This window comes from Chiloscyllium plagiosum, unplaced genomic scaffold (genome assembly GCF_037043375.1).
Source record: "Chiloscyllium plagiosum isolate Xiang-an unplaced genomic scaffold, Cpla_swu_hap1 HiC_scaffold_39, whole genome shotgun sequence".
Lineage (NCBI taxonomy): Eukaryota > Metazoa > Chordata > Chondrichthyes > Orectolobiformes > Hemiscylliidae > Chiloscyllium > Chiloscyllium plagiosum.
Genome location: NW_028270177.1, coordinates 16,060,927 through 16,084,522, shown reverse-complemented (window position 1 = coordinate 16,084,522; position 23,596 = coordinate 16,060,927). Strand labels below are relative to the sequence as shown.

Sequence of the window (23,596 nt, the reverse complement as noted above, 5' to 3'; positions counted from 1 at the left end):
AGGTGGATGGGGTGTGTTGGAGGCGGGAGAAGGGGTCGTCAGAGGGTGGGTGAGAATCCTGGTTGAAGAAGTAGGCGCGGAGGCGGAAGAATTGTTCGATGTCTCGCCGCGTGTTGAACTCGTTAATCTGAGAGCGTAGAGGAATGAAGGTGAGGCCTCTGCCGAGGACTGATCTTTCATCCTCAGAGAGGGGTAGTTCTGGAGGGATGGTCATCCCATATTCCCAATTCCTTCGTCTCCGCCGCATCTGCTCCCAGGAGGACCAGCTCCAATACCGTACAACCCAGATGGCCTCCTTCTTCAAAGACCGCAAATCCCCCCCCCCAGACGTGATCGACGATGCTCTCCACTGCATCTCCTCCACTTCCCGCTCCTCCGCCCTTGAGCCCCGCCCCTCTAATCGCCACCAGGACAGAACCCCACAGGTCCTCACCTACAACCCCACCAGGAGAAAGTAAGGTCTGCAGATGCTGGAGATCAGAGCTGGAAATGTGTTGCTGGAAAAGCGCAGCAGGTCAGGCAGCATCCAGGGAACAGGAGAATCGACGTTTCGGGCATAAGCCCTTCTTCAGGAATGAGGAAAGTTTGTCCAGCAGGCTAAGATAAAAGGTAGGGAGGAGGGACTTGGGGGAGGGGCGTTGGAAATGTGATAGGTGGAAAGAGGTCAAGGTGAGAGTGATAGGTCAGACTGGGGTGGGGGCGGAGAGGTCGGGAAGAAGATTGCATGTTAGGAAGGCGGTGCTGAATTTGATGGATTTGAGTGAGACAGGGTGGGGGGAGGGGAAATGAGGAAACTGGTGAAATCCGAGTTCATCCCTTGTGGTTGGAGGGTTCCTAGCTGGAAGATGAGGCGTTCTTCTTCCAACCGTCGTTTTGTTGTGGTCTGACGATGGAGGAGTCCAAAGACCTGCATATCCTTGGTGGAGTGGGAGGGGGAGTTGAAGTGTTGAGCCACAGGGTGGTTGGGTTGGTTGGTCCGGGTGTCCCAGAGGTGTTCTCTGAAACGCTCCGCAAGTAGCCGGCCTGTCTCCCCAATATTGAGGAGGCCACATCGGGTGCAGAGGATGCAATAGATGATATGTGTGGAGGTGCAGGTGAATCTGTGGCGGATATGGAAGTTTCCTTTGGGGCCTTGGAGAGAAGTGAGGGGGGAGGTGTGGGCGCAAGTCTTGCACCTCCTGCGGTTGCAGGGGAAGGTGCCGGGAGTGGAGGTTGGGTTGGTGGGGGGTGTGGATCTGACGAGGGAGTCACGGAGGGAGTGGTCTTTACGGAACGCTGATAGGGGAGGGGAGGGAAATATATCCTTGGTGGTGGGGTCCGTTTGGAGGTAGCGGAAATGACGGCGGATGATACAACCCCACCAACCTTGTATCATCCGTCGTCATTTCCGCCACCTCCAAACAGACCCCACCACCAGGGATATATTTCCCTCCCCTCCCCTATCAGCGTTCCGAAAAGACCACTCCCTCCGTGACTCCCTCGTCAGGTCCACACCCCCCACCAACCCAACCTCCACTCCCGGCATCTTCCCCTGCAACCACAAGAAATGCAAAACTTGCGCCCACACCTCCCCCCTTACTTCCCTCCAAAGCCCCAAGGGATCTTTCCATATCCGCCACACACATCATTTACTGCATCCGCTGCATCCGATGTGGCCTCTATATTGGGGAGACAGGCTGCCTACTTGCGGAATGTTTCAGAGAACACCTCTGGGACACCCAGACCAACCAACCCAACCACCCCATGGCTTAACACTTCAACTCCCCCTCCCACTCCACCAAGGACATGCAGGTCTTTGGACTCCTCCATCGCCAGACCATAGCAACACGACGGTTGGAGGAAGAGCGCCTCATCTTCCGTCTAGGAACCCTCCAACCACAAGGGATGAACTCAGATTTCTCCAGTTTCCTCATTTCCCCTCCCATCTTGTCTCAGTCCCAACCCTCGAACTCAGCATCACCTTCCTAACCTGCAATCTTCTTCCTGACCTCTCCGCCCCCACCCCACTCCGGCCTATCACCCTCACCTTAACCTCCTTCCACCTATCGGATTTCCAACGCCCCTCCCCCAAGTCCCTCCTCCCTACCTTTTATCTTAGCCTGCTTGGCACACTTTCCTCATTCCTGAAGAAGGGTTCATGCCCGAAACATCGATTCTCCTGCTCCTTGGATGCTGCCTGACCTGCTGCGCTTTTCCAGCAACACATTTTTCAGCACACACCACCCTCCGCCTGTAAGGTTGTCCCTTAAGTCCTTTTAAATTTCTCCCCTCTCACGCTAAACCTATGCCTTCTTGTTCTGGACTCCATAACCCAGGGAAAAGACTTTGTCTATTTACCCTGTCCTGATTTTATATTCTTTAATATACTGTCAGTTTACAGCTTTACACTTTTATATACATCTCAATTATTACACTGTCAGTTTTAGCACAACATTATACACATACCATAACATTATATACATACCATAACATTATATACATGCCATAGTTATTTGTCTCCATCTGTTACTGGATATGATTACACATTCCATAATTATCAATCTCCATCAATTGTAAGCAGCCTATTGTGAAGGTCCTATTTCCTATCTTAGATTTGGTTGAGACTTGTACATTAAACTTTATTAATTTGTGAGTTTCACAAAAGCAATTTTGCCCTGCTGGATGGTGCTCTGATATTAATAACACGACCAACATTATCTCTATTAAACAAGTGGAGCTAAGTGAGAAAGGTTTATCCTGTTCACTGTATTAACCCCCACTGCTATCCTTTCTGTCGACCTCAAGGGAACAGCAACTCAAATCAGGAAATCACGGAAACGCCCTGAATACCTCAAGGCATTTTGACCAAGAGCTACTTGAGTTTCATTTGAACTTCAACCCTTGACTGAGTCGTTTCAGGTGCTTTAACACAGGGAATGCTCCATCCGAAAGAGCAGCTGCCGCCCTGTCTCTCCCGGGTGGGCTTCACGGCCACTTCAAAGAGATAAGGAGGGGGCACAGGGGAAGGGTGGGAGAGAGAATGGGGCTAGAAGTCAAATAGGTCCTTTTCATCTTATCCATTTGCGGAGAGAGTCCCTTGAAAGCACGGTCACCATGGCAACAAGGTCAGAAACGTTTTTTTTGTTGTGTTTGTTTCAGATCCCAGCCGCTCACATGGCACACAACCTGAATCCACACTGTGCAGTGAAGTCCTGTTACCAGCTCGGCTCTTGTTTGAGAACTGTCCCCGGCCAACACCGTCTGGCTGGAATACATTCCTATTCCAAGCCTCTCTTCACATCATCATGCAGATTCGACTTTCTGGTTTTGTAGTGGGTTTGTTCCCTTGCTCGGGGTTTGCTTGGGCACTGTCCCGGAATTGCTGAGACTGCACCTTCAGGAGAGAAAAACAGGGAGAGAGAAAATTAATGGAAGGCTCATTAGTGTCTAACACAAATAAAATAACAGCCGGATCCGGCATTTTGGACGCTAAAGGTTGGGGGTGGGGTGCTAGAGAACCACAAAACGTTACACAATCCTTAACTCTTAAGATGTAACAGAATAGTGGTTTAACAGAAAACCAGGTACAGATTACGAGGTCAAATCTCTGCATGGCTTTCGACTCCCTGTTAACACTCTGCTTGTGTCTGATATGTTACAAGCACACTCCATCCAGTTCTCAGAGATGTGATATAACTAAAATAAGAAACAGACCCTGCAAGAGAGCAAAGCAACTAACTTTGACAGGATAGTGAAGCCACCCTCTTCTCATGGTGTGGAGACTTTATTTTTAAAATGTATTTGTTTTGTATTATTTCAGCAGCATTTAAAGAAATAATCTGGCACTACTGAAGATAAAAATAACCAATCAATTATAGAATATATATATATATATATAATTACCATACTATTGAAAAATGTACCCCAAAGTTTGAATATATTTAATGGCAACCCTTCAAGCTGACAAAATCCCTATACCATTTCTTTCTAATGTGCTGCCAGTACATAAACATATTCCTCTCATTTAACCACGTCGTCACTTACAATGGTTTGGAGCCAACTCCCTGTACCTACTGCGTTCATTCCCGTCTGTTTTGCATTCATGTTGTGCTAAAATCTAACAACATGGGAACTGAACACCAATCCATATGTACAGTTGCAATCTCTCTCCGTCTCTGACCTATATAGCCTCACTCTCCCTTGCCGAGCCCAACAGTCTCTCTCTCTCTCACTGACCCCTGAAGCCTCTCCCTTGCTCAGCCCCACAATCACTATCTCGCCCTCTCTCTAACTCCAGCAGTCTCTGTTTCCCTCACTTGCTGACACCCACAGTCTCTATATCCCTCTCATTCACTCCCACAATCTTTCTCTTCCATCCTTGCTGACCCGTCTGACTTTCATTCCCTCGCTAGCCTCAGTAGTCTCTCTTGCTGAATATACTCAAGGTTTGGTGAGACGGATTTTAGTGGGCAAAAGAGTCAGTTATGAGGACAGGCAGGGAATTGGAGTTGAGTGCAATCATGATCTTATCGAGCGATGAAGCCGACTTGATAAGCTGAAACGGGCTTCCTCCTGCTCCTTTTGTGATCTTGCGTGAGGAGATTTGGGGCATTGGCACTATGCAAAGGCAAGTTATTGCTGCTATCATTACAAAGAATTGCAGCGTAGGTCATATATCCCAACAGATCGAAGATTCATAATCTGCCAGAAATTCCATTCACTTTATTTTACCCCAGCCCATCAGTACCTCCTATATTTTCTGTTCTCATGGACTTATCTATGTCCTTTTTAACTGTACCAATGCCATTTTGCTGCAACTGCTGCATGTAACGATGGGTTTCGCGTTCTCAATGTTCCTGAATATAGATAACTCAACCATAGCTACTTATTGAACTTTTTATTGTTTTAAATGTCCCCACGTGGAAACATTTTTTCTACATTTACCAAAACAAAAATCCTTGATAATTTTGAGGACCTCAGTTCTCAGCCTTCTCTCTTTTTTAAGAGAAAAAGTAGTGCTGAATTTGTATAGACATCATTATCTGAAAACCCATACAAGTATATTACAAACTCAGCTTCCCATGTGGAAATGACACTTTTGATACTGTACAATCGTTGTACAAAAACAAACCTCTAAGTAGTTAAACCACACCTGGACAATAAGTCCAGACTGCAATGCCATTTAATGATATTTAAAGTCTGCAGAATGCAAAATGGGGTAGAGGATTCCAGCTGATTAAACAACATTTATTCAACAATTCATGGTCTTTTGCCTGAAACTTTTGTTCCTGAAAACATTTTCATTCAAACCAGTTGCAGATGTGTTAAACAGGAGATTATTTATGCGTTCACCAAAAAAAAAGGCTTTAGGGCCATTGACCAGGGAGGTACTGAAGGGTGATATCACTGGCAGTTAGCAGATGTGCTCCAATCTCACTCAGTCCTAACACCCTTCATCTCTAATCAATGCTGTTTCAAAATCTGCTGTCCTTATACAACCTGCTGCGGACAGAGAACAAAAACAAACGCATCATGAAAGGAAACCTTTTTTTGTTACATGATGTTGGACTTTTCTGCTTTTGTCTTGTCCTGGGATGTGAAAATCAAAGGGTGGACTGAACACAGCCTGTAGTTAGGAGGCAGGCCATTAAATGACAGCAGATGCTGGTACAAACTCCTCTCAAACAGCAAAGGAGATCTAATCTGGTAAACCACCTCACAAATAAATAGAGACCAATAGTATAATTACTGAAGTGGCCATGCCATTCCATACTGATTAGATGTGGCTTTGTAAAGATGGATGCATAAAAATGAAAAACTAAGCCATAATCCATTCTGCAAATATTCACACTGCAGTAGATATTCTCATCTTGCATCAGTCACTGATGCTATTAGTAAGGAATTTGAAAGTTTAATTCATGCCCAATGTGCTTAGTATGGCCAATATGGCCAGCCAGCACACAGTACACTGCTCATAAAGGATTATTAGATGCCCTCGGAATGCCACTTTATTAAAGGGGCTTCACTTGGAGCACCTGAGCAGATTCCAGAGGCTTCGTGCCTTTATGGAAGGAGCAAGAGAAAATCAGATGAAAAGTAAAATGCATCCAAAGTGGCTCTGTTATGTTTGCCCTTTCCTTCTTACTCTTCTCAAAGGGCCAATGGGCAAACAAATGAACAAACACAGAGAATACTGGAGAAACTCAGCAGATCTGGAGAGAGAAACAGAATTAATGCTTCGAGTCTGGTATGACTTCTTCAGAACTGAAAGGCGTTGAAACCAGACTCAAAACATGAACTCTCCACAGATACTGCCAGACCTGATGAGTTTCTCTCACATTCTCTGTCTTTGTATCAAATTTCCAGCATCTGCAACATGTTAGCTTTATTGGCCAAATAAGTAAGTTTGTTGTTCCCCAAGTGTTGGCCAAAAGTTAGTGATGTCTGATGGGTATCAGTCTTTGCCTGCTGGCCACTGATTCACGTAGCTGAGCCCGTGCTGTAAACTGCAGCTGCCCAGAAAATAATGCAAGTAATCTGGCTATCGCTGGTGGTGATGTGTGAGTGATTCAGCTATTAATGCAGACAAAGCCTCATGAGCAACAATCTCAGTCAATCATGCTACACCAGATTGACATTACTGTTGCTGATGGATGGATTTTGGAAAAGTTGACTATTTGATCGAACATAATTAAGTCGCAAAGATTTCTTAAGGATACAGGTGATTTTTTTTTAATTGCTTATGGGATGTGGGCATTGCTGGCTGAGCCAACATTTATTGTCTATACCTAATCGCCCTGGAAAAGGTGATGGTGAGCTGACTTCTTGGAATTGCTGCAGTCCATGAGCTGTAGGTAGAGCTACAATGCCTTTAGTGAGGGAATTCCAGGATTTTGACCCAGTGACAGTGAAGAATCAATGATACATTTCCACATCACGATGATGAGTGGCTTGGCGGGGAACTTCCAGGTGGTGGTGTTCACATTACCTGCTGCCGATCTCCTTCTAGATGGAAATGGTCGTGGGTTTGGAAGGCGCTGTCTAAGGATCTTTGATGAATTCCTGCTGCTACTGAGCGCCGGTGGTGGAGGGACTGGATATTTGTGGATGTGGTCGGAATGAAGTGGGCTGATTTATCCTGGATGGTGTCAAACTTTTTGACTGTTGTTGGAGCTGCACCCAACCAGGCAAGTGGGGAGTATTCCCTTGCACTCCTGACTTGTGCTTTGTAGATGGTAGACAGGCTTTACAAAATCAGGATTCCCAGCTTCTGATCAACTCTTGAAGCCACTGTATTTATATGGCTACCCTGATTCAGTTTCTGGTCAATGGTAATTCCCAGAATGTTGATAATGGGGAACTCACTGATGGTAATGTGACTGCATGTCAAAGGGTGATGGTTACTGTCTCATATTGGACATAGTTATTGCCTACCATTACTGTGGTGCAAATGTTCCTTGCCACTTTACAGTCCAAGCTTGGAGATTGTCCAAGCCCATTTGGACATGGACCTCTTCAGTATGCAATATATCCCCTCCCCCACCCTTCCCAATCCAGATGACTTGGGTTAAGAGTTGTCACCTTCAGCAACTGCTGCTGTAACTGCTGCATTACATCAGAGTTCTGTTTAAGGAGTTGCTTTTGCTCTTTCAGCTCCTTGTACAGCTTGTCTATCTCTGTCTGAAGTCTGGCTTCTCGTTCCTGTGAAAAATAACACACATTAATATGAGCAAATTCTGACTGTACAATGTATTGTCAATTCAGCAATTAAATTTCTTAAAAATAAACTTTATATCTAAGCTACTACCTGGAAAGACAGCCACTGCAATCTGCGAAGTAATTAGTCAAAATGCTAGACAAATACATTGTCTCCATACTAGATGTGGAGGTTCATTCATCTTCATTCTTTTCAATCTTATCTCCACTTCCTCCCACCTAACCTGGTTGGGATACATCTTGATGGGTTGCCAATACCTTCCAGATATCTCTGTCAAGCAACCAGGCCTCATGCACAGGGTGAGGTGGTCAACTGGCTTGTCCAACTGAGAAAACAGTTTACACAAGCAATTACCAATGGATTACTGCAATGTTCAATCCAAACCTGGCAAGGTCAGCTGTTGAGTCCTATACTTATGCCGTGTCTCTTGGAAAGAAACTACTTAGATCAGTTCATTTAGTTTTCAGAGTTTTCTGTCTGTCAAGTTCCATACTATAGAGTTATAGAGATGTACAGCACGGAAACAAACCCTTCAGTCCAACTTGTCAGTGCCGACCAGATATCCCAACGCAATCTAGTCCCAACTGCCAGCACCTAGCCCATATCCCTCCAAACCCCTTCTATTCATATACTCATCCAGATGCCTTTTAAATGTTGCAATTGTACCAGCCTCCACCACTTCCTCTGGCAGCTGATTCCATACATGTACCACCCTCTGCGTGAAAATGTTGCCCCTTAGGTCCCTTTTATATTTTTCCCCTGTCACCCTAAACCTATGCCCTCTAGTTCTGGACACCCCTACTCCAGGGAAAAGTCTTTGTCTATTTATCCTATCCATGCCCCTTCTGATTTTGTAAACCTCTATAAAGTCACTCCTCAGCCTCCGACGCTCCAGGGAAAACAGCCTGAGCCTATTCAACCTCTCCCTATAGCTCAAATCTTCCAACCCTGGCAACATCCTTGTAAATCTTTTCTGAACCCTTTCAAGTTTCACAACATCCTTCTAATAGGAAGGAGACCAGAACGGCATGCAATATTTCAACAGTGGCCTAACCAATGTCCTGTACAGCTACAACATGACCTCCCAACTCTGTACTCAATACTCTGACCAATAAAGGAAACCAAAAGCCACCTTCACTATCCTAGCTACTTGTGACTCCACTTTCAAGGAGCTATGAACCTGCACTCCAAGGTTCAGCAACACTCCCGAGGACCTTACCATTAAGTGTATAAGTTCTGCTAAGATTTGCTTTCCCAAAATGCAGCACCTCACATTTATCTAAATTAAACTCCAACTGCCACTTCTCAGCCCATTGGCCCATCCGATCAAGATTCCACTGTAATCTGAGATAACTTTATTCGCTGTCCACTATACCTCCAATTTTGGTGTCATCTGCAAATTTACTATCTATGCCTCTTATGCTCACATCCAAATCATTTATATAAATGATGAAAAGTAGTGTACTACATTGGGCAATTAGGTCGTCTGTTAACTGACATCTTAAAGGGTGAACAGACAGATTGATACTGATATGGTTAAATCACAGAAATAATTATATGTGGCTTCAAAGGCTGTCCCTTCCATTGGGCTGTCCCTGCCAGTTGTGGAACTGATTTTGATATTCACAGTGAGCTCATCACAATACAGCATTAACAATACTTTGGGCGTTGGTGTGTGATGTCAGCTGTAAGTTCAACACAACTTGCTGAGTTCTGAAACAAGAGTGAGTTGGACTCCTCACACACAGCAAGGCAAGGAGGGTTAACTGCACACCATCTAGATTAGGATCTAAGAAACTGTCGATGAGAGGACTTTAATGGGCAAAGGTTCTTTCCAAAAACCTAACGGTTCAGACTGCTTGCTTTGTGTTGCTGCATTCTCCAGTGACGAATAAAAGCAAGACATTGAAAGAGTCCCTTTCATTGTTGCTATATTATTCAAGGCTTTGTTTAGAGCTTTCTTTTCCCTAACTCCTGTCTCTTTTTCTCCCTCTGCTCCTTTCTGTAATAGAATACCAGGCAGCTGTAAATGGGAGCTGTCGGTGGAATTGTTCTCTCCATTTCTCTGGATCATTTTAACTCCTTTTGGTCTTTCTACAGCAGTGCTCAAGAGTGTCATCAGAATACAGCCAATCAGCAATGATAGCTGTGTTCATTGACCCTTATCCAGAGCTCAGTGACCCTCACATCAGGCTCTGAATCAAAGCCTTCTGCAGCCCCCTGTGAATCCTCCCTCTCCCCTCACTAATGATCTCACTTGTGCAAAAGGTTTTGTTTTCCATTCCTAAAAGCATTTATTTTAAACTCTACTCTGCTTGCTATCATTAATTTGAAATGTTTTCACTAATTATTAATACACATTTAGATCTGGCTGTAAATATTTATGTGATGTTAATTTGGTGAGAAAATTTTAATCTCCAATTTTCTTCCAGGTTTCTTGGTGCTTGTTAAGATCTCATTAGCTAGCAGCTGGAGTGTCCCGGCGTAGTTACATGATTTCAGCTTCACTGTGCTGTAAAATGTGGAGTATGATGCAGCCAAACTGGTGTGAGGTTCTGATTTAGTGAGTGAAAGCATATCTGCAAGGCACATCTCAGTATAATTGCATCCAGCACAAATCCATCTCTTTAAACTTTCATTTTTGCCGGATTGCTTTTAATGTCTTTTATCCGTAGGGGTTGTGGAAGGTGCAGTATGTTCAGGGGCAAGGTTTCTTCGGTGCCTATAAACAATGGGTTTATGATTTCATTACACACAGCTCACAGAAGAAATCTCCCCCAAGTGCCAGGAAAGAGCTGATAGGACAGTCAGCGCTTAGGGACAGACTGAACCAAGCTCTCTGCATGTTCCTAATTTGAGCACAGCATGAGTTAGGCAATATAATCTGATGCTGCCACCATTCTCAACTTGTAGTGCTGTCAAATCTGATTTCTATCTTCACACCCAAATCAAAGGGCACTTTTAAAGAGAGTGATACCATGGGACAGCTAATGTTGCAATCGTACAGCTTAGGATTGTGCCTGAGATTTCCTAGATGGTGTATGTGTGAAGCTGTCTGTGATAACATGGAGAGTCACTGAGCAGAGACTCCAGGTGTTTCACATTAAGGGGAAAAGTAAATCATTTTTAGTTCAATAACCAGTTAGATGGGGGCATTGGTGAAGCCAGTCAGCAAAGACCAACGGTCACATTCCACTATTCTGTGTTAACATAGAAGAATGTGGTCACGACATGCTCAGCTTGTATACCTAAGCTTTTCCAATAAGAAATTTGGCTGTCTTGTCTCCTCTAGGGGCGGCACGGTGCTCAGTGGTTAACACTGCTGCCTCACAGCACCAGGGACCCAGGTTTGATTCCAGCCTCGGGCAACTGTCTGTGTGGAGTTTGTACATTCTCCCCGTGTCTGCATGCGTTTCCTTCCACAGTCCAAAGATGTGCAGGACAGGTGAATTGGCCATTCTAAATTGCCCACAGTGTTAGGTTCATCAGTCAGAGGGAAATAGGTTACTCTTCAGAGGATCGGTGTGGACTTGTTGGGCCGAAGGGCCTGTTTCCACACTGTAGGTAATCTAATCTAATCTAAAAAAAGGTTCCAGCCCCAGATCTGTTGGTCGCATTGTGTCTGGGTCAGAAGGCTAAGGGTTAAGTCCTGCTTCAAGACTAGAAGGCACACTTCCAATTGCCGTTCATGAGAGGTACTGAGAGAGTGCTACACTGTTGGAATTTGGATTAAATGTCAGAGACTGGCCTTTTATCCTAGGTGGATATAAAAGATGTGATGGCATTCAGAATATAGCAGGAGAGCTCAGCTAGTGTCCTGACCAATATTTATCCGTCAACCAGATTAATTAGTCAGTTTTTTATTGCTGTTCTTTGTGATCTTGCTCTGTGCCAATTGGTTACCACATTTCCCTTTGCATGAAGCACCCCGTCGTGAAAAACATGTGAGCATTTTATATAAATGGCCCAGATAAAGGAATTGGTGTTACAGTTATTAAATTTGCTGACGAGACTTGGATAGGTGGGAAAATAAGTTGTGAAGAAGAGATAAGGAAGCTACAAAGAAATTGGATGGGTGAAGTGAATTGAAAAAGATCTGGAAAATCTCCTCGTCTGTCCAAGTCCTTCTGCTGCCTCACCTCTTCCACAACATGACATGTCCCTCCACCCTATCTTTGTGTTATCAGCAAACCTAGCAACAACTTACCCAGTTCCTTCATCTAGATCATTGGTGTATAATGAGAACAGTTGTGGTCCCAATACTCAACTCTGCAAAACTCCACTAGTCACCAGCTGCGATTCTGAAAAAGACCCCTTTATCCCTTGTCCCTAACACCATGGACCCTTACATTATTTAGCAACTTCCCACACAGCACCTTATTAAAGGCACTGCAAAATTTCTCTGAGACTCCTTAGACAACACCTTCCATAGCTATGATCACTACCATCTAGAAGCACAAAGACAGCAGACACATGCGGACATGACACCTACAAGTTCCCCTCCAAGAAACTCACCATCCTGACTTGGAACTATATCAATGTTCCTTCACTGTCACTGGGTCAAAACTTTAGAACTTCCTTCCTGACTATGTTTTTGATGCAACTGCACCAACTATAGTTGTTCAAGAGACAGCTCACCACCACCTTCAACTGCAACTAGAGAGGGGCAATAAAGGCTGGCCCAGCCAGTGAAACTCACAGCCCACGAATGAGTGGAAAGTAAAAGGTAAGATCCTAAGGAGACTTGACAGGGCAGATGTGGAAGGGATATTGTCTTCTAGCCCATCTTGTGTGCCCATTTTCCATGCCAGTAGTGGGAATGCAGCCCAATAGTATACATAGAAACAATTAAAGTCCTTTCCTAAAACTCCAGTCATCAAAATGAAGACAAGGCTTTCTCTGCTATGTTGAATGCTGGGCTAGCTCTCCTTACACATTGTCTCGTCCACATGCCCATGTGATCTCTCGTGCTCTTGAATTAAACAACAATTATCTAGAAGCATGTACATGTGCTTCACATAACTCGACATCTGCTTTCTGTTTTGGGTTACTTTCTCTATTATGGATCTTTAGTTCACCGTTGTTATTTATAAGTCACTGTCTAATGTTTCTTTAAAAAATTACATTTGAACTATCGTACGAAAGAATTTCAGGCAAACTAGATGCTCAATTATCTAAGCAAAAATATCTACTTTGCATTAATTATTCCCATAAGATGTAATCTCCAGGCTACGGCTGTTCTTAGTTTTATCTAAGTGCCTCGGTCTTGTCAATTTTCAAGGGGAAGTTTCAAATGACCAATCCTTATCTGCGTGTTAATGAGCACTTGCAAATGTACTGAAGCCATGATGTGAAGAAGCCGGTGTTGGACTGGGGTGGACAAAGTTCACACGACATCAGGTTATAGTCCAACAGGTTTATTTGGAAGCACTAGCTTTTGGAGCAGTGCTCCTTCATCAGGTGGTTGTGGAGTATAAAATCATAAGACACAGAATTTATAACAAAAGATTACAGTGTCATACAGTGATAAATTGAATAAACCTGAATTGTTAAGTCTTTCATCTTTTAGAATGGTTTGCAGGTTTTGTTCATTAATACGTAAATCCCAGAACTTCTTTTAAGTCACCTTCTCAAGAAAGCTTAAGGTTTTATCACAAAAAGTGAGATCTCAGCTCAGACAATGCATTAAAGGTGTGAGGTCAGAGTCTGTATGTATCCCAATCTTCATTCAGACTGGTTCTATTTCCAAAGTGGAATTTACAAAATATTACATTTATTGACTTTCTGCATTGACTGCCTGCAGATTGTGCATTTTTGAGCAAAATAGAATATATCTGCAAATATAATTCTGCAAATACAAACTCACCCCATGGAATTATATGTGTGTGTGCATGCATATCAAAGGCATCTTGAAACCCATTGTACAAAGGACCCCAGTTTCTGCCATGACACAACAGACTTTTTACAGAAACTCAGCTCTATAGACTAGTCGAACCAGGAACATTCCTCGTCACAATGGACATGTCAGCACTCTACACCAACATCACCCACAATAACAGCATCGCTGCAACAGCCTCAGTACTCAATACCAACAACTGCCAATCTGCAAGCACCATCCTACAACTCATCCACTTCATCCATGACCACAACGTTTTTATCTCTGATAACTAATTCTTCATCCAGACACATGGAACAGCTATGGGGACCAAATTTGCACCCCAACATGCCAACATTTTCATGCACAGGTTCATACAAGACTTCTTTTCTGCACAGGACGTCCAACCAACGCTATACACCAGGTTCATTGACGACATTTTCTTCCTCTGGACCCATGGTGAGGAGTCACTGAAACAACTGCACATGATATCAACAAATTTCATCCCCCCATCAGGCTTACCATGGACTACTCTCTAGTATCTGTCTCATTGTTGGACACATGCATCTCCATTAAGGATGAGCACCTCAGCACCTCACTCTACCACAAACCACGAATAACCTCACGATGCTACACTTCTCCAGCTTCTACCCAAAACATATTAAAACAGTCATTCCCTACAGACAAGCCCTATGCATACACAGGATCTGTTCAGATGAGGAGGAACATGACGGACACCTAAAGGTGCTCAAGGATGCCCTCATAAGAACAGGGTACGATGCTCAACTCATCGATCGCCAGTTCTGGCGTGCCACAGTGAGAGACCATAATGACCTCCGCAGGAGATGGACACAAGCTGCAACCAATAGGGTACGCTTCATTGTCCAGTACTTCCTGGGAGCGGAGAAACTATGCCATGTTCTTCGCAGCCTGCAACACGTTATTGATGAGGATGACCACCTCGCCTTCCCTACGCCTCCACTTCTCGCCTTTAAACAACCACCAAACCTTAAACAGACCACTGTTCGCAGAAAACTGCCCAGCCTTCAGGACAACATCAACCACAACACCATACATCCCTGACAGGGCAACCACAGCAAGACGTATCAGAGTGTCGACACGGATACCACCATTACACATTGCGCGGCAGGTTCTCATGTGACTTAGCCAACATTAACTATCTCATACGCTTCAGGCAATGATACCATGACAAGCAGATACTACGACAATCAGCAGACAAGGGTGTTCCCTCCCAGTTGGGGAACACTTCCGCAGTCAGGGATATTCGGCCTTGGATTGTCAGGTGACCATCCTCCAAGGCAGACTTCAGGACAGGCAACAACGCAAAGTGGCCAAGCACAGGCTGATAGCCAAGTTCAGTACCCACGGGGATGGCATCAACCGGGACCTTGGGTTCATGTCACATTACAGGTGACCCCATTGCACTATACACTCTCTCTCACGCACACACACAAGCACACATACACATACACTCTTACGTACTCACATAGTCATGCAGACCGTCTCTCATACACACGCTCTCTCTCATACACACATGTGGCCCCACACTCACGCCCACACACACACCCTCTCACAGGTTTATACTCCGTCACACCCACACACACACAAATACTTTACCAGGTTTTCACACACACAGACACATACACTCTCATGTACACTCACACTCACATACACACAGTCACATACACCCATGCACTCTCTCTCTCTCATGCATACATACGCACAAATAAGTCTATGGGGTGAGTTTGTACTTGCAGAATTATATTTGCAGATACATTCTATTTTGCTTAAAAAATGCACAATCTGCAGGCAGTCAATGCAGACAGTAATATGCAGACATATAATATTTTGTAAATTCCACTTTGGAAATATAACCAGTCTGACTCAAGATTGGGACACAGACAGACTCTGACCTCACACCTTTACTGCATTGTTTGAGGCGAGATCTCACCTTTTGTTATAAAACCTTAAGTTTTCTCGAGAAGGTAATTTAAAAGAAGTTCTGGGATTTATATATTAATGAATCAAAACCTGCAATTCAGGTTTGTTCAATATATCACTGTATGACACTATAATATTTTGCTATAAATTCTGTATCCTACGATCTTATAAATCACAACCGCCTGATGAAGGAGCAGTGCTCCAAAAGCTAGTGCTTCCAGATAAACCTGCTGGACTATAATCTGGTGTTGTGTGAAATGTAATGAAGGCTTGGTATATTCATCCAATTTTATTGACTAAATTAGGAGACAGAAGAATGTGTAGAGTAATTTCAGCCCTGCTAGGCAGGTTGTTGTCTTCAAGTAGCATGTTACTTTTATTTTTAATAATCACATTAGCATACTGCACGGTGCTGTACCTTAACCAGCACATCTCCATAAACTATCACTACCTTCACCAGAGAGGTTTTATGTTTTTAAACAAATTGCACATGTCTAGAATTGAGCTTCCCCACAGCCCCCAAACTACTTTATTGACAGATCATGAGATTAATTTGGAATAGATTTGAAGACTGAGTAGGCAAGATAGCTGGGAGCATCAAACGGCAACTGCTAGCCTGAAGAGATCGACACTCTGTAAAATATTTATAGTAAGTTGTAAACTACACTTGGACCTGTGTGCTGAGCATTTGAGGTTCCACAGATGAACCCCAACAACAACACAATAGCTACATTCTTTACTTCCTGCAGCTGAGGCAGAGAGAGTTGATACTGTGTGGACCTGACCAGCTCCTCTTCTGGTAACATGAATATTTCACAAGCCTGCTTCTTCCAGGTGCACCTTGCATTGTTTTGAAAGCTGAAAGACAATTTTAATTTTCCAAATCACTTGAACCCTTCGCAGAGGACTCCAGTATTTGCAGCTTTAGGATCAACTGATGCCTTCCCTTGGTTATCTGCACTCCCCATCTTCATAGTTTGGCGTAAACTAGTCACCAAAAGACATGACCAACTAGTATCCATAGACACAGACAAAGATGGACACCAGTTTGACTGGGACAATACATCCATCCTGGGACAGGCTAAGCAAAGACACACACGAGAATTCCTAGAGGCCTGACATTCAAACCGGAACTCCATTAACAAACATATCGATTTGGACCCTATTTACCAACCCCTCAGAAAAAGAACCAGAAATGGTATTACCCACCACAACAGACCAAGACAGATAAATAGCAAGTGGGACAGAACACCAGCCTTTCATTGGAGACTCACTGATTATATTACCTAGCATGGTGATAAAAAGTCTGATAACAAATCTACCAGCTCAGCAAGCAAACCCACAACCTGATATGGTGTAAATATTTGCCTAAGTCATCATGTTGTGGATTGATGCCAATGCCCTCACCCACACACACATAGTCTTGGTCTTCACCTTCTGTGCAGGTCTAAGAGAATGTTATTTTGCCAATGGTGTCAGACCTTGAATGGATTATTAAACAATAGTCTTATCTTCCTGTTATGGAATCCATGTGCCATTTGCAGAAGAGAGAGTTCTTGTGGTGTGCTGGCAAACACTTTTCCATAACTAATTAGAGCAAAAACACATCGACTTAATTGTTCATTCTGTGTGGCTTGTGGAATCTTGCTGTACATAAAATGTTTGTCTACAAAACCAACTTTGACGTCTTACACAACCACCTGATGAAGGAGTGGTGCTCCGAAAGCTAGTGCTTCCAATTAAACCTGTTGGACTTTCACCTGGTTTTGTGTGATTTTTAACTTTGACAGCACATTGTAATAAAATCTGTGGCTTGTAGCATGAAAGTGAGCAGTGTTGGAGGGATAGAGATGCTGCAAGTTTGGAAGAAGCAGCATTAGGCCCATGGAGACTGGAGCGAATATCGGCTTGGAGTTGGAGCAGGCTGCGCCAGCAAAAGCAGGGTCGGAGGTCCCAGAAAGACTTGGGCATGTGGCTAAGCTGAAGACCTGGGACAAAGGAGAACAAAGTTTGGGTGCTGGGCACATGGTCAGCACTGGACTCCAAACATCTGCCAGAAGCATATACACCTCTTCTCATGTAAACCCAACTGGGCAAGAATGGAATCCACATTATTCAGTCTATTTATTGAATGCCAAGTGCTTTGGAACATTGTGGGAGATGCAATAAGTTTGCTCTTGTTGCAGTTTTCCTAATGCACTTTCACACATAAATTTATGTCGAAGTGTGATATTGAGCCATACAAAATGCAAGGCCTAGAATGAATTGAATGAGTTGGTCTTCACTTTGTCAGCTGTTTGTATATTAATGTATGCCTCAGCATCCTTAGGCACTCTTTGCCTACTAGCAGAACAAGTGCCCCTCAAATAAGAATAGAATTCTCCAGCTATCACCAGGCTGACAATTGATTGGGTCACTAGGGGACTGCCAACTACAGAAGAACAACAGTTCAGCCATACTCAACACCTTTGATAGAACACAAATTGGTTTTGCTCCACTGGTGATGGTCACTGAGTTCAAAGTAAACTGGGGTAGAGAGTTGAACAGCAGTAGTACAAATTTAAAAATCACACAACACCAGGTTATAGTCCAACAGGTTTAATTGGAAGCACACTAGCTTTTGGAGCGATGCTCCTTCATTAGGTGATAATGGAGGGCTCAATCCTAACACAGAATTTATAGCAAAAAATTACAGTGTAATGTAACTGAAATTATACATTGAAAAACTGATTGTCTGTTACAATGGTACAGATTGGTTTCCTTGTATTAAAAGCAACCAACTGACTCCCCACAGCAATGTATCTCTTGTCATGACAGCCGATGTTCATCATAAATTACTTACCTACATTTGAACTTTTATCAAGTGTTTCGACACGGGGTAAACCCTCCTGCTTAATTTAAACAGCAACACAGAAAAGATTTATCCTGTGCAGTAATCTGTGAAGATTCAACAGGCCAAGAACTATTTCAAGTAAAAACGAACAAGTTTATTTCAGCTTTCTCTGTATTCCTGTCCTCTTTTCTTATTCTTGGAGATTCTTCTTCACAGGTTACTGATTGATAAAGGTACCTTTAAGAGAGCTATTTTTCAGACAATCTTTACATGCTGGTAGCTTGGCAGTTCTCCTCTCAACTGTTCAATTTTCCCCAGTCTTATATCCCCAAAGCATCAGATTGTGTCATTGGCTTTTAAGGTTGTCAATATATCAATTCAAACTGGATTGGAATTTGGTATTTTTTTGGGGTATAATTTAAACTGATTGGCCTAATTTGAACCTGTTTTGTCATTTCTAGGCAACCAGCTATCTTAGCTACCCCAGTAGCTGGAGCTCATGTTTACATTGTATCTTATTGAGAACACTTGGTGCTGTCACTGCTAGCTTTTAACTCTCTTAAAGGTACAGTACAGCCACATCTTCATAACACAAGACACTATTTTTCTTTAAGAAATAGGCTTAAAAATCATGAATGGCTGAGATTGCAAATCCACAGAATGGAATTCACTGATTGCTGAAAATCCCTGTGTGAACCCATGGAACATCATGCCTGTAGAGTGTCAGGGAAACTTCAAACACAGAATTAAAGAGGGAGCGATGCAAGGTAAAACCTGATTACAGCAAGAAATCCATCTCCAGTGGATTTTGGAATGAGTCAAAAGACATGTTTGTGTTTTACTCTCTCAGAACAGCACAAGAATAAGGGTTAAAAATCCCTGGAGCTTTAGTATCAGTGTATTAGTCAGCTAATGTGCTAGGGTGGACAAGTGTTCTTGAAAGTGCCAGCTTGAGGACAGCTATTGGACATCCCAGCACTGCAAATAAAGAAAACCTGTCTCTCCCTTTAAGTGCTGGAAGCCAGTGAAGTCACTATCTAAAAGGAAGCAAGACAAAAGCTTGACAACCAACTTGCAGAGCCCAGAATCACAAAACCAATGGTTTCGCTATGAATATCAGCCTTGTCAATGCCATCCAACTTAACACTCGCAACATTCCACCATCACTTCTTCACAGAACCCAATTCTAACCCATACATCTTTTTAGCCGGTATCTTTTCATTGCATTCACATTTCCAGCCTGCATGCATGTTGGTGTCACATTTTATTGCATTTTCTCACGTTCAGTAGCAAAAACCACTCCCCCTTTCTTTAACTCAAGAAAGCCTGGTTGATTTGCCTCCTTTTAAAACACAAATACCTGTGGATTGGTAGAAGTTATCCAGAAGGGAAGGGATACTTTTTAAATGAACCTTGTTGCGACCAACTGAGACAGAGGTTGATTTAAGAGAGGGAGCCAGTTCATGCTTCCTCACCCACGAGCTGACCATTTTGAGGACATCTTGCCCAGAATCGTAAAACATGGAGGAATTCTGGCTGGAGATGGTTGGAACTCTGCACAGAACCTTTTGTTGCATTCATTCATGGGATGTGGGTGGGCCAGCGTTTATTGCCCATCCATAATTGCCTGGAGGGCAGCAAATACATTGCTGTGGGTCTGGAGTCACATAGGCCAGATGAGGTAAGGATGGCAGTTTCCTTTCCTAAGGGACATTAGTGAGCTGGATGGGTTTTTCCAACAATTGACAATGGATTCATGGTCACCATTCGACTCTTAATTCGAGATATTTTTATTGAATTCAAATTCCACCATCTGCTGTGGTGGGATTTGAACCCGGATCCCTAAAACCGCTGTCCCAGTCTGTGCACAGTTCCAATATTAGTGGCATCAAGCGCTGGTCTGGAAACAGAAAAATGATGGTCATACCAGTGCAAGTCTTTGCTGTTCCTCCAGGAGATGCAGACTATTATGGTTTCCCTCCTGTGGCTCTATTTTGCCTTCAATCCGTTTTATCCCCTTCCCCTCTCTGGCCAACTCGGCATCCTGTTAAGGAGAAAACAGGAATTATTGCTCAACTGCCCATTCTAAACGTTATGTTTAAATCCCAAATCCTTTTGTGACTTAATGTCAGAATTTAAATCCATTATTATCCCTGCACCACTCCATGTAAGAGATAATTGCAAAACTATTTGCAGACGTGTCAGCAGCAATGATGAGAGACATGACTTTGAACGTGCCTGAGTTTAATGAAGCAATGTTTATTTTCCAAACTCTGCCTGGAAAATCTGTACAGTACAATGATCAGAGAACTGCACGTAGATAAGGAAATGAGTACCAGCTCATCTGTGGAGTAAAAACCTGTTGGCTGGCACCAGGAATAAAAATAATAACCAAAAGTGTCTGGCAAAGCTGACACTTTTAACTGGAGTTGCCTGCTTTTTACTTTAGTCCCAGTTCAGGGTACCTTCTGAAGCATTTCAGAGGCATTCTGTCAAAACTGCTAAGCAAAAAGAACACATCCCACCACCGTATTCTCAGTAGAATCAGGGCAGAGCACTAAAAGAAAGGTTCAAAAAGATCTACATTTATGTAGCACCTTTTATTATGTTAAAAATCACATAATGCCAGGTTATAGTCCAACAGGTCTATTTGGAGGTACTAGCTTTCAGAGGTCTGCTCCTTTATCAGGTCCCACAAGCACCTGATGAAGGAGCAGCGCTCCGAAAGCTAGCTTTTCCAAATAAACCTGGCGTTGTGTGATTTTTAACTTTGTACACCCTAGTCCAACATCGGCATCTCCAAATCATGACTTTTATAACGTGTTTTATATCATGACTGTTACACAGAAAATGTGCTGGCTAATTTGTGCATGTCAATTCCCACAAATACTGATGTTAACCTGTTGTTTGAGGGATAAATGTTACACAGGACATGAAGAACATTCTTCTATTCTTCTTTGAATCATGCCACAGGATCTTTTACATCTTTCAGAAACAGCAAACAGACTCTGGGTCTATTGCTCAAGCTGATGATGATACCACTGACAGTGCAGCACTCTCTCAGCACTATGTGTGATGAGGCTTTTCTCACATTCCAAGAAGTATTGAGAATCCTCATTTACGTTTGCTGACAGTGGTTCAGTGCCTCTGTAGAGAGGCAGCAGTTGAGGCAATTCTCCTCTGCCCTCAGTAGTGTTGCCGACAAGATAATATATCAGTGTTGCCATAGTCAGTGTTGCTGTCAGAGATGTCACTGCACTGTAAAAGGGCCATGAGCTCTGTTTGGATCCCACGATATAGGGAGCTGGTAAACATTGATTCCATTGCATTGTGTGCTCACTAATGAACTATTCATGCAGCGCAGGTTCTGATCTCAGGCTGGATCAAATGAGGGCAATCACTAGGATTGCAGCTGTCAGGATAATTATGTTTCAAACAGATAGAACAGTGCTATTCACATGACTGTCAGAGGCCTTTTAAAAATAACATCCCTTTAACAAAGGGGACTGAAATACACTTTGCTGAATTAATATTCTATTAAGACTTCACACATATGCAAATTTCATTCAATTAAATTACTATTAAGCTGTAATTTGATGGAGGACATTAGTAGAGGAGCTCATTTTGTTTGACCTGAAGCTAATTAAACTGGACTGGTATCAACATGATGAGGCTGGAAATGACCAAACCTTGCTCTTTGAAAGAGGTGACGTGGGCAGAGCAGGACGGTGATAGTACTTGGAGCTTTTCACAGCAGACATTTCTGCATTCATCCAGGTAGCTAGGTAAAGAAAAATACTGTTAGAGAGGAGAAGGGGGATTTAATTACAAAGATCAAAACTATGAGGGGTCTTGATATTGCAGATAGGGAGAAACTGTTTTTACTGCCTGGAGGGCCTCATTTACAATAATTGGCATAAAAATCAGAGAAGAGATGTTTTGTTTGACACTGAGTTTTTGTCTGGAATGTGCTGCCTGAAAAGGTGAATGAAGCAGATTCAATAATAACAAATAATAACAAATCGAAACACATAGCACACTCCTGATGAAGACTTACACCCAAAATGTCAACTCTCCTGCTCCTCGGATGCTACCTGACCTGCTGTGCTTTTCCAGCACCACACATTTCAACTCAACATAGAGGTTATGATTGATCAGAAATTGACTGGACCAGCCACATAAGTACAATAGTTACATGTGTGTGTCTGAGACTAGAATGAGTTACTCACCTCCTCATTCCCCCAAGACTGCAAGGGACATGTCAGGAGTGTGGTGGATTACTCTCCAATTGCCTGGATGAATGCAGCTTCTACAACACTTAAGAAACTTGACACCATCCAGGACAAGGATGCTCACTTAATTGGCACCACATCCACCACCTTCAATATTCACTTCCTCCACCACCAATGCAAGGTAAGAGCAGTGTATACCATGTACAAGATGCATTGCAGCAACTCAACAAGGCTTCTTCTATAGCACCTTCCAAACTCAAGACCTCTACCACCCAAATGGACAAGGGCAACAAATACATTGGAACACTGCCAGTTGTAGGTTCCCCTCCCAGCCATACACCATGCTGATGTGGAAATCTATCGCCATTCCTTCATCGTCACTGGGTCAGAATTCTGGAACTCCCTCTCTAACAGTAGAGGTTGACTCACTACCACCTTCTCAAAGGCTATTTGAGAATAATACATACTGGCCTAGCCAGTGATGCAAAACATGTCATGAAATAATAGCTACAGGTAAACAACTGCAGCCGAAATCCAAAGGTGATGGACTGATGGTGGTGGGGAGTGATGAACAAAATACCAGGAAATGGGGATGGCTTTGCAGCTGACTTCTGACAGTTTCTTAGTTTAGATTAGATTACTTTAGATTCCCTACAGTGTCGAAACAGGCCCTTCGGCCCAAAAAGTCCACACCGACCCTCCAAAGAGTAACCCACCCAATCCCATTTCCCTCTGACTAATACACCTAACACTATGGGCAATTTAGCATGGCCAATTCACCTGGCCTGCACATCTTTGGACTGTGGGAGGAAACTGGAGCACCCGGAGGAAACCCATGCAGACACAGGAAGAATATGCAAACTCCACACAGACACTCACCCAAGGCTGGAATAGAACCCGGGTCCCTGGCACTGTGAGACAGCAGTGCTAACCACTGAGCCACCACGCTGCCCATGAAAAAAAACAAGAATCCATACATTCTGGGTTTCCACGTACTC

The 23,596-nt window shown here is 43.4% G+C and overlaps 1 protein-coding gene across 2 annotated transcripts in view; it reads right to left on the bottom strand.

Moving 5' to 3' along the window:
• Window positions 1-2,350: 2,350 nt before the first annotated feature.
• The window catches only part of LOC122540959 (uncharacterized), a 93,977-nt gene continuing 72,731 nt past the window's right edge, over window positions 2,351-23,596 (bottom strand). For both annotated transcript variants that reach the window (XM_043677312.2, XM_043677313.2), the window contains exons 20-23: window positions 22,056-22,147; window positions 20,294-20,410; window positions 7,561-7,680; window positions 2,351-3,373 (exon numbers count right to left, since the gene is read on the bottom strand). In XM_043677312.2, the coding sequence (XP_043533247.2) occupies window positions 3,275-3,373; window positions 7,561-7,680; window positions 20,294-20,410; window positions 22,056-22,147 (428 nt within the window). In that variant the 3' untranslated portion in view covers window positions 2,351-3,274. The remainder of the gene's footprint in view (window positions 3,374-7,560; window positions 7,681-20,293; window positions 20,411-22,055; window positions 22,148-23,596) is intronic.